The sequence below is a fragment of the Lampetra planeri genome, chromosome 51, assembly GCF_965212315.1.
Source record: "Lampetra planeri chromosome 51, kcLamPlan1.2.h2, whole genome shotgun sequence".
Classification (NCBI taxonomy): Eukaryota; Metazoa; Chordata; class Hyperoartia; order Petromyzontiformes; family Petromyzontidae; genus Lampetra; species Lampetra planeri.
In genome coordinates, this window is record NC_136157.1 from 5,579,580 (window position 1) to 5,591,926 (window position 12,347).

Consider the following 12,347-nt stretch of genomic DNA (forward strand, 5'->3'; position numbering starts at 1 on the left):
GTAATATTAAAGGGAGCGCGGTTAATGAATGCATTAAATGATATTTACTGTGCCTTAAACAGCCCGTCGTTAGCAGAGGAATGGTATTGGGCTCTATGGAGGCCCGTTGTTAAGCGATTAGTCGCTTACTCTTATACACTACACTACTTTAAACTACACTGTACACCACACTACTATACACCGCACTACTATACACCGCACTACTATACACTGCACTACTATACACTGCACTACTATACACTACACTACTAAACACGACACTACTATGCACTGCACTACTATACACTGCACTACTATACACTACACTACTAAACACGACACTACTATACACTGCACTACTATACACTACACTACTAAACACGACACTACTAAACATGACACTACTATACACTAAAATACACTACACATTGGGTTCTATGGAGGCCCGTCATTAAGCGATTAGTCATTAACAGGGGTGGTTGTTAAGAGGGGTTCTACTCTACACTATCATGCACTACACTACATACACGAATAAACACTACACTAGTCACTACACATTGGGCTCTATGGAGGGCCGTCGTTAACGGGGGTGGTCATTACGAGAGGGGTTCTTTTTCATAAATCTCGGGCGTACCCACAATTCTGGCCTACTGGAAGTCCGGCTTCAAGGGCTTGTTATTGAAATTCTGTGCGGGTGGTGCATGGGAAGGAGATGTTTTCTCCCCTGGACACGGACCCGCTGGCTTCGGAGCCCAAGCCCAGTCCGGCGTCGGATAAGCCCACGCAGACCAAAGAGGACAAGCCCCTTCGCAAGGAGAAGCCCCTGGACCCCATCTTCCCTCCCACGCACGAGCTGCCCCGCCACCTGCAGTACGCGCTACACTTCCCCATTGTGCAGGTGAGCTGGAGATCCCGCTTGCACCAACGGTATGTGGTGATATTCTTGGTTCTTTCGGCAAAGTCACGTAGAAGAGAAATAATAAAATAATATTAATATAAAAAAAATTCTCACGACGTTTCGACTGCAACACAAGCAAGCGTCTACTGGTGTGAAATCCGCAGCAAGAAAATTTGAAAAAAGTGGCGGTTTTTCCTAAAGTCAGCACCACGGACAGCGATTTGGCAGTTGGCCAGATGGACGAGTCCATCTATGTTCTTGGTAAAGTCACGTAGAAGGGAAATAATAAAATAATAAAAATAAAACATGATAAAATACAATTCTGTCTGAAAGGACGCTGTCTTTCCGACAGACCTGTTCTTCACCTGAGGACGGCTGCTTGGGTTGTGGCCGAAACGTCGTGAGAATTGTATTTTATTATGTTTTATTTTTATTATTTCCCTTCTACGTGACTTTACCGAAAGAGCCAAGAAGATGAATCCCAGCAGTCACGAAAGCTTTAAATCGAGAGTCCATCTATGTTCGGAAAAGAGGAGGGGGGAGCAGAAAATGGAATGTGGTCTGAAAGTCACCGTAAGCGTGAACACAATCAATTAAGACCCGAAATGGATTATCAAATCCTTCCAATGATTGCTAAGCCAGAATCCATCTTCTCGGTTGAAATTGTCTCTGTGTTTGTATATGTGAATAGCCTCGTGAACGAACCTCTCATGGTAGCCAGATGGCTCGCAAAGAACCTCTGTCTTGGAGAAATCAATGTCATGTGAGCCCACTGAATTATAACAGTGATCTGCCACGGCCGAGGTGTTGGTCCTTCCGTGTTTAAAATCAAAAGATATGTGGTGAGCCACGCTGACCGTCCCTCCACCACACTGTTCCTACACCACGTGTGTGTGTCTGTCCCACGCACGCAGGACGAGTCGTCGGTGCACGAGTGCAACCAGCGGCTGATTGTGCTGTACGGCGTGGGGCGGCAGCGCGACGAGGCGCGGCACCACATCAAGCGCATCACCCGCGACATCCTCAAGATCCTCAACAAGAAGAGCACGGCCGAGACCGGTGAGGGGGGGAGAGGGGGGTTGCAGGGTGACCGGCACCGCCGGGGATCGCTAAGTTGTCTTGTGGTTGTTGTTGTTTGACTTGCATCCCACTGGGATATTTGCACAGGGTTGGTGTACGGTGATTTTTCTGCAATATTTTGCTGTCTTTCCTTGGATTTTCTGTTTGCACATAGTCACTTTAAGATGTTTTCTTGTTCATGTTTTTTTGTTTGTTGCGGTTGCACCCGATTCAAGAGCCGAATGGCTCACACCTAATAAATGAACTTTGAACTTTACCTGCGTCACACCGGGACTGTGGCTCTTTTGGACTGTGGCCTGTTCGTCTTTCTGAACACCTGTCTCGTCAACTGGCTGTACGTACGTTTGTTGGCCGCCTGTCGCGCCGTACGTAGCCAATCGCAAGTGTTCAGGGGAAGAACAGTAAACTAAACACGTAAAGCCGTTCCAAAGAAATGAGTTTTCAATCTAGATCATTTAAAAGTGCATAGCTCCCAATGGCTTCCTAATATTGGAAGAAAGGGCGTTCCAGACGGCCGCAAAAGTGCATCTGAAAGCGCGCCATGCGGTGACCGTCTTTGTTCAGTGGTTCGCCAAAAGCCGCTCCGAGGATGACCAGAGTTTGTGTGATGGCTGGGCATGCCGACCCAACCAGCTTTTGTAATGCTTTGTCATTTGTTTGGCTACGCTTTTTAGCATGACTGTGTGTTGTCAGATGGACATGTCTTATGACGTGAGTCGTGCATAACCACCATGTCATGCTTTGTCAGCTGGGCTGTGTCATGTCAGCTGGGTTGTATATTTTCAGCTTTTGTAACAGCTGGTTTGTGTCGTACCGAATTGGCTGTGCCTTGTCGCCCAAGCTGTGGTCTTGTCGGCCGGTACTGTGCAGCGTGGCGGATGTGAGCCGAAGTTGTGCCATTACAGGGGAGGAGAGTCAGAAGAGCAAGAGGAGTAAGCCGGAATCCTTCCCGACGCTGGAAGGCATCTTCTCTCGCTTCCAACAGCTCTCCTACTTCGACCAGCACCAGGTCACCTCGCAGGTACGCGCTGGCACAAGCACATGACACACATGGTGGCCAGCGGTGTGTACGACTGAACATCTGCTACGAACCTGGCGACACGAGTTCGATTATCTGAGCAGGTCCTGGGCCTCCCCTAGGTCGACTCGGCCTCAAATGTGTACCTAGTCTGGTGTGTAAAAACATCGCCACTGGGCAGACAAAGGCGGACAGGCGTGGTGTTGTCCACCTCGCGTTGCCGTGCCGGCCGTCGTAGGTGCCACTTGCTAACGGCACTTGCCCCAACAGTCGTTCAGGCTATACAGGGATCTTTGTATTTGTTCGGCTTCTTTCACACCGTCCGTAGCCAACCACTTCTATATGGCATTTGCTCCTTATATGTAATTAATGTAGAGCGTTGTAGGATGCTGAATGACGCTGTATATAAAATGTAAGTATTACTTATTATTGTTGTTGTGTTCATCAGGTGGCCAGCAATGTGCTCGAGCAGATCACGAGCTTCGCATCGGGGACGTCATACCACCTGCCGCTGGTGCAGCACATCCAGTTCATCTTCGACATCATGGAGCACTCGCTCAACATCCACGGCCTCATCGACTTCGTCATCCAGGTACTGCCCCCCCCCCCCCTCCTCTTTGGCTGCCTGCTGAATTGTATTTTTTTTTTACAAGAGCCCGAGGTACAAAGCCTGAACCCTAACACGGGAAGGGGGCACAGAATTTCCGGTGATCCCGAATGAGCTGAGCGTGGTCGGGGGGACAGTCCCTGGGCACGGTTTTAATGCTCGCATGCGTTCTGCTGTGTCTCCTGCATCTGCTGAATGAGTCGAGCGTGGTAGAAGGGGGGGGGGTCGGTCCTTGGGCACGGCTCTACTGCTCTCATGCATCCCGCTGTGTCTGCTGCAGCTGCTGAATGAGCTGAGCGTAGTGGAGGCAGAGCTGCTGCTGAAGTCGTCAAGCCTGGCTGGGAGCTACACCACGGGGCTGTGCCTGTGCATCGTGGCTGTGCTGCGCCACTACCACGCCTGTCTGCTGCTCGGGCCGGACCAGACGGCGCAGGTGTTCGAGGGGTGAGAGGGCTCCGCTACCACAATCACAGTCTCTAGGCACCCGTACAGCCACGGTCAAGACGACCATCACACTCCCCGGCGCATGGCTGTCTGTACAGCCACGGTCAAGACGACCATCACACTCCCCGGCATGGCTGTCTGTACAGCCACGGTCAAGACGACCATCACACTCCCCGGCAATGCTGCCTGTACAGCCACGGTCACGACGATTATCACAGCCCCCGTCATGGCTGTCCGTACAGCTACCGTCACCCATACAGCCACCGTCAGAACAACAATTTAAACCTCTTGTCACACCTGCCCATACAGCCGCCATCACCCATACTGGCGCTGTCATAGCCTCTATCATAGCTGTCCGTACAGCCACCATCACAGCTGCACACACAACCAAATAATATGAATGTTTACTTGCACGCTGGTTTGATCATTATCAGCAGGCCGTGCGGAGTGATGAATCCACGACCTCCTGTATACCAGGCGAGGTAGTAAACATCTCGCCTCCGTGGCACCGCCCTTGTTGTCGTCATCTTTATACTCGCTGTGCACCGCGGCAGGCCGTGCGGAGTGATGAATCCACGACCTCCTGTATACCAGGCGAGGTAGTAAACATCTCGCCACCGTGGCGCCCTTGTTGTCGTCATCGCCCCACTCACATTTGCACCCCGGCAGGTTGTGCGGCGTGGTGAAGCACGTGGCCAACCCTTCGGACTGCTCTTCCCCCGAGCGCTGCATTCTCGCGTACCTCTACGACCTGTGCGTGTCCTGCAGCCACCTCAAGAGCAAATTTGGGGACCTCTTAAGGTGAGAAGGGTGCAAGGCAGCTGTCGCGCCCTGGCTTACTGTCGATGCCGTTGGTTTGGGACGCTTTCCAACCAAGGGACTGGAGTTTGTATAGATGGATGTTGCACTTCTTTTGCACCGTACGTAGCCAACCGTGCTAGTCGGAGATTGAGAAATGCACGTCTGAACAAGCCCTTGCCCAACACCAGTGTTTGACCCAGAGCCACACGACCACCTGACAATTGTGTTATCTGATGTGGTCGTGATGGCGGCGGTGGTTGCAGCTGTTGTTGCTGATGCAGCAGTAGCTACTGACGAGAGCATCGGTTGTGGTGATTGTGGTGGCTTTGTATGGAGGTTGTGGTCGCTGTGATGGCTGTTGTGGCCGATGCAGCAGTCGGTGGCAACTGATATAGCATCGGTTATGGTGGTTGTAGTGACTGTGGTAGCTGTAGCTGTGGTGGTGGTGGTGTCCGTTGCAGTAGTGGCTCGTGGCGGCTGCGTTGGCGGTAGCATGTGACGGCCGTGGTGGCGGTGTCACTCCCCGTGTTCGCAGTGGCGCCTGCTCCAAGGTGAAGCAAACCATCTACTGCAGCGTGACGCCCTCCACGTCCAACCTGCTGTGGGACCCCGAGTTCATGCAGGACTACATCGAGCACCCGGACACGCAGATCAACTACTCGCTGCTCGGCAAGGTGCTGCATGACAGCGCGGTCCACCGTTACAGCTTCGTGTGCAACGCGCTCATGCACATCTGCACGGGCCACCAGGATACGGATCGGTGAGTTCGCCGGGCGTATACCCCACTCGCCACCCTACCCTAGCCCGCATCGTTTCAGTTAAAGCTCATTCATTTGAGCGTTAAACCGATTACGATGAAAACCGCATCAAGTTCTGGGTGGGTGTAAAATACACAAGTTTACAACAGGAGGAAGCTTTGGGGTGATAGAAATTAAGCCGGTCAAGGGTACCGTTACTGGGGTAGTAGGAGCAGCGGGGGGGTTGGAGTGATTTCCTATTTAGTTGTTTGATGTTTCATATCAGGATTAAGACTTTGGATGTATGTGTGTATGTTTGAACTTATTTCGCACCGTACGTAGCCAACCGTACTAATCGGAGGTGCGGGGGAAGGACAACAAACTGAACGCAAAAAGGCAGTTATAAAGAAATGAGTGTTCAATCTAGATTATTTAAAAGTGCATGGCTCCAGTGGCTTCCTAATATCGGAAGGAAGTTCGTTCCAGACGGCCGCAGAAGCACATCTGAGCACGCGATGCGGTCACCGTCTTTGTTCGACGGCTAGCCAAATGGCGCTGTTGCTGCAAGGATGACCAGAGTTCACGTGATGGTTGATACTCCTTGACGAGATTAACAAGGTATTGTGGATCAGGCCTTGGGGCGAGTGTTTATAATGAGTTTGAACGGAGCCCTTTTGATTCAGGACTTGATAATTGTGATTGCAACTTACGGTTGGAAGGCCAATTGGACGACCCTTGGGGGGATGGGTTGATTGTACGTCGTCGTGGTACATCGGGTGCTGTTCGTAAGGGAGTGGCCGTTACTGGCAGGCCTCTGAAACGCGTCTGTTTTGGTTCGGTCTTCGTCGGCGTTCATTCGCAAAGGATAAACGACGTGGGGAACCTGTGCGCCGAGCTGACCGCGTGCTGCACCGCGCTGAGCTCCGAGTGGCTGGGGGTGCTCAAGGCCCTCTGCTGCTCCTCCAACCACGGCTGCGGCTTCAATGACCTTCTGTGCAGCGTTGACGTGAGTTGTTGACCCCTTTCCCGTTCCCGAGACGTCTGCAAGTTGCAGGGTGTGGGGGTCCCCCATTCACCGCCGAATCTGGGAACGGGCGAGCGGCTCAGCGTTATTTTTATTTAGAGAGGCGTAGTAGCGCAGTTGTTTTTAAACGCGTTGTACTCGCCGCAGAGAACCGGAGCGACAAGACCGCACTGCACGATAGCTTGCGCCAAACTGTGCCACATGCCCTCCCGCATGGCCTTGTGGAAGCCTCGGTATGTCTTCCGACCTGAAGACGTACCGATTTTAGTTGATGAAACTGATGACGTACATGTATGTCATCGGAATGGGAAAGGGTTAATTTATCTTTTTTTAATTTGTAACGTTTTTGGACCGTATTTTCCAGGTGAGTGAAGGGATACAGGGTTAATTATGTCAATGCAGCACTATACAAGCTTAACTTGATTTGGCGCTTTCGTGACTGCAAGATTTACTCTTGTTTTTTTTCGGTAAAGTCACGTAGAAAGATAAAATTATAATTATTTAATTTATTATTTTCTCTTTCTACGTGACTTTACCGAGTATACAAGCTTAATTTGATTTCCAACCTCACGTCCTGAGTTCGAATCCTGGCCACGGCTAACATGAGTGGCAAGTGATCTCGAAAAGTTGTGAAGTAGATTCAAACAACTATCACGGCCAACATCATAGGATCGCCTCCATCCAGCAGTTGTTGTTTTTGTTTTTATTCTCGTTGGCTGTTGTGATTGTTTAGTTTTCAAGGTAGGTACGTTTTTATTCTACTCGAGGGACATTTTAGGGAAATATTTTCTGAGCAGTTGTTGAAAAATATCGTTGCCCAAATCTTCGCAAATGCGATCTCTGCTATCCATCGTGGCAAATCGATTGGAATCTTCCAATCGGATCACAGGCAGAGGTCACGTGACTGCTTGAGATTGTGTGCTCTGTACGCCAGTCATTGTTAATCAGACACTTTACCAAATCCTGTTTTTATGGGCCGGGCAGATCTCGCATCCGTCACTCTTTACTGCTGCCTAACCGAAGTTTCTCACATTGAATGCATCGCCAGCGATTATAAAATAATATTTTCACGAAATGTTTCTTGGCCCTTTGGGGCTCTTGGTATCGACTGCACTGCTCCTGTCTGGCCGTGCAGGTGAGCGACCTGTCATTCCACGACTCGCTAGCCACCTTCATCGCCATCCTCATCGCTCGCCAGAGCTTCTCACTTGAGGACGTCATTCAGCATGTGGCGTTGCCCTCCCTCCTCGCCGGTGAGTGATGCCCACTGGAGCCCCCCCCCCATATCCAGTGCCTTGAAGATATCATCATGGCTAAACTAAACTTTTTTATTTTACCGGATAAGGCCAACTAAGATATATAGCTCTTACACCATTGGAACCTCATTTGCCAGTAAAAAAAATATGATAATTGGTCTTTTACCCTTCTATCTGGCAACAAAACTGACACCTTTTTTACACGGAGTCATGTTTGCATAGACCACAATACCTGCAGCCATAATGCAAACAAAAAACATAACTCTGATAATATATGCACTGTCCTTGAAGTTGATTGGTCCACACCAAGGACAGTGCATATATTATCAGAGTTATGTTTTTTGTTTGCATTATGGCTGCAGGTATTGTGGTCTATGCAAACATGACTCCTTGTAAAAAAAAAGGTGTCAGTTTTGTTGCCAAATAAAAGGGTAAAAAAAACAATTATCATATATAGCTCTTTTTCAGAAGAGACCTGGCCACAAACGATGGCTTCATGGCTTATCACGTGAAAATGTACAGCAGCCAAATACTCTTGAACGCACGTTGATTCTAAGTGTGGAGAGAAAAGGCAGAGGACCCAGAGTAAGATCCACGCGAACACGGGGAGAACATGCAAACTCCAAATATAAAGGTGTCTTGATCCGGATCGAACCCACAACCTCCTGTGTACTGGGTGTGGTAGTCAACATTTTACCACCGTTGCCCCCCATTGCCGTAGATGCCACCACACCTCGTCAGCTCTTTAGGCCCTCTGCCAGATCTCACAGATGTTTGCACAGGAGACACGCAACCTGCAAGACCTGCCCTCCTAACAGCATCCAACCGTCTGGTCTTAGGTCTTCATCTTGGTCACCAGACACGTGGAGACCGTTCCATTGGCTGCCTCGGCACTCGGCTCTCCTCCGTTGTGCACGCACGTCCCACCCAGTGCAACTTAATTTTTGCCGAATAATTTGTCCAACACTTACCCTGCCATGTTCTATTCTTGTAGATTTCTGCTTTGTCCTTCACGAGCATGTTCTGCCAGTAGGGGGGTGGGGGGCGATGTTGCATTGTGGATTGACTCATTTAAGAAATCGTCAAATTAATTCAGGATTTGGAAAATTTGAAGCGTGACACGAGGCAATCGCGAACTACTCTTTTTTTTTTTATCACAACTTCACAGAATATTTAACGCCCACCATGGTACAGACACCGCATATCTCAAGATTACGACGCACACAGTATTAACCGGTGTGGCCTGCCGGGCTTGAACCTCGAACATTTGTGGTGAGCGGCAAAGGCGCCACCGCTCGGCCAAGTATGCGCTTTGTGATTGTTGTCCCCCCGCACCTCCGATTAGCACGGTTGCCTACGTACGGTGCGAAAGAAGTTCAACATACACACATAATACTCACAGAGAGACCCATAGACTCACACAGAGACCCATAGACTCACACAGAGACCTATAGACTCACACAGAGACCTATAGACTCACACAGAGACCCATAGACTCACACAGGGACCCATAGACTCACACATAGACCCATAGACTCATACGGAGACCCATGGACTCACACACAGACCCATAGACTCACACAGAGACCCATAGACTCACACAGAGACCCATAGACTCACACAGAGACCCATAGACTCACACAGCGACCCATAGACTCACACAGAGACCCATAGACTCACACGGAGACCCATAGACTCACACGGAGACCCATAGACTCACACGGAGACCCATAGGCTCACACGGAGACCCACAGGCTCACACAGACCCATATACTCTCACAGAGACCCATAGACTCACACAGAGACCCATAGACTCTCACAGAGACCCATAGACTCACACAGAGACCCATGGACTCACACAGAGACCCATAGACTCACACAGAGATTTATAGACTCACACAGAGACCCATAGACTCACACAGAGACCCACAGACTAACACAGAGACCCACAGACTCACACAGAGACCCACAGACTCACACAGAGACCCACAGACTCACACAGAGACCCACAGACTCACACAGAGTCCTATAGTTCATAGTCCTTCCCCCGTACCTCTGATTAGCACGGTTGGCTACGTACGGTGCAAAATTAGTTAAACGTACATACATATACGTACGTACGTACGTGTCGTGTTTCCCCCGTGCAGCTGTGTGCGGAGACTCCGACGCAGAACCCGGAGCTCGGCTCACCTGCCGTCTGCTGCTGCACCTCTTCAAAACTCCTCAGGTCACGCCGTCCACGCCGCCAGGAGGTGATGTCGCACCCGATGTTGGTGTAGCCGCCTGTGTTTCTACGCAACCGTGGCAATGTGGAATTTCCCGTCATCTGTAGCGCACTAAAATGTGCATTGATAAAGATGAGGAAGTCGAAACTGCTCGTCCTCGAGAGAGAGAGAGAGGGACTGTCTTCCGTCGTAGCGGTGTGGAATGTCCGCTACTGGCTCGGGTTCACCATTAGAGGCGTGAGCACAGCCCCTGATGTTCGTTTGTGCACAGAAGAGACGATTGTAGATTTGAAGCTGTCGTGACTGCAAGGATTCATACTCTTAGGTTTTTTCGGTAAAGTCACATAGGGGAAATAACTAAATAATACTATTTTCTACTAGAAAACTAATAATAAACATTTTAGAAATAGAAATAAAATAATAAATCGCGACGTTTCGGAGGCAACACAAGTCTCCGTCATCAGGTGGGACCGTCACAGCCAGATTTACTGTATCAAGTGATAGCTGTGACGGTCCCACCTGATGACGGAGACTTGTGTTGCCTCCGAAACGTCGCGATTTATTATTTTATCAATATTATTTTTATTTATTTATTTTTTAGTATAACATTTAATTGTTTATTAATCTTTACCTACATGGCTTTACCGAAAAAACCTAAGAGCACAGAAGAGACGCTTTGCCTGGAACCTCTTTTGTAAAGTGGTCATCGCGAGCAAGCGTTACCCCCTTTAACGCAACTCTTCTTCCCACCCCCCACCCCCACTGCCTTCGCCCCCCTACCCAGGTAAGTCCAGCCCTGGCATCCGCTCATCGTGTGACCGGCATCTGCTGGCTGCGGCTCACAACAGCATCGAGGTGGGGGCTGTCTTCGCTGTACTCAAGGCCATCCTCATGCTCGGTGAGACGCGGTCTCCTCCCTAATGAACGGATCTGCCTGCTGTTCCGTCAAGTCGGAGGGGTACGGGGCGGGCAGGCTGGGCTGGGGGGGTCCACAATAGCTCTCCAATACGAGTGAAAATTTAGAACAGAGTTGCGTTGCTGTGTACGTATGCATGTACGTTGAACTTCTTTTGCACCGTACGTAGCTAACCGTGCTCATCGCAGTGAGGGAATCGCACTATTAAAAACTGGCCAGATTGCTCAAAGAGTTGCCCAAAATGTCGAGATATAAACCAGGAATAAATTGACTTTTTGCAAATATGCCCTGATAGATATAGATATACCCGTTAGCTTCTATGTTGTTAATCAAATGCTTCCAACGCTTTACGGAATCCATGCGCGTGCATGAGTTTTCGAGTACTCGCTGTGGAGACCCCTCATGTGATTTATTCTCACAACTCCTACGACCTTCGATGCCGCTAATTACCACATTGCAGACCTCTGCTCATCTTCATCATCAACGCTCCATGGCCCCTCTGCGCCCTTGCGATTCCTTCCGTAGGCGACATGGATCTGGGCGGGCCAGGCCTGCACAGCTCGCACGGCGACGACGTGAGCGTGGCGAGCCTGCTGGCGCCTATCCGGGGTCTCGACGACGCCGCCGACGACGAGGTCCTGAGCAGCGGCGGCGGCGGCGGCGCCGGCGGTGCCGGTGCCGGCGGCCCCGGTAGCGGCAAGGGGGCCCGGCCGGGCGGCCGCGTCACCGCCATCGAGACGGCGAGCCTCAGCGAGTACGCCAAGTTCGCGCTCAAGACCATCTGCCAGCAGGTGCTGCCCCAGCAACTGCACACGAGGACCAATCGCTTTCGAACGCGCACCGTTCGCTTTGAGTGTCCTCGCCTGCCGAGTCTGTAGGCATCATAAATTTCGATTTAAAGCTTTCGTGACTGCAGGGATTCATCTTCTTGGTTCTTTCGGTGAAGTCACGTAGAAGGGAAATAATAAAATAATTTAAATAATACAATTCTCACGACGTTTCGGCCACAACGCAAGCAGCCGTGCGGGGCTCAAAGACAGCACGGAGTGCCAAGTACAACGCATCGGGAGGGAGAGGGGGGGGGCGGGGCCAAAAAAAAAAGAATGCACGACGGCTTGGACGCGGTTGCTGCTGCACACGCCAACACCGCCCCCCTCCCTCCCGATACGTTCCATTCATTGGCTACCACATTCTGATGAGCTCCCCCCCCTCTCCTCCCCCTTCAACTTGCTTATAAGGGATTACATCTTGAATCATTGCCTCACTTGATGCAGCTAATTCGGCTGTGACGGTCCCACCTGATGACGGAGACTTGTGTTGCCTCCGAAACGTCGTGATTTTTGTTTTTATTTTATTTTATTT

General features: G+C 50.4%; 1 protein-coding gene across 1 annotated transcript in view; it reads left to right on the forward strand.

Annotated features, from left to right (window-relative positions):
• The window catches only part of LOC144734506 (mediator of RNA polymerase II transcription subunit 12-like protein), a 69,375-nt gene that overhangs the window by 37,176 nt on the left and 19,852 nt on the right, over positions 1-12,347 (forward strand). Inside the window, 12 exon segments of the mRNA XM_078616733.1 lie at positions 689-877; positions 1,792-1,936; positions 2,863-2,978; positions 3,424-3,567; positions 3,863-4,026; positions 4,696-4,827; positions 5,363-5,587; positions 6,429-6,570; positions 7,724-7,841; positions 9,992-10,096; positions 10,854-10,967; positions 11,511-11,776. Of these exon segments, the coding sequence (XP_078472859.1) occupies positions 689-877; positions 1,792-1,936; positions 2,863-2,978; positions 3,424-3,567; positions 3,863-4,026; positions 4,696-4,827; positions 5,363-5,587; positions 6,429-6,570; positions 7,724-7,841; positions 9,992-10,096; positions 10,854-10,967; positions 11,511-11,776 (1,860 nt within the window).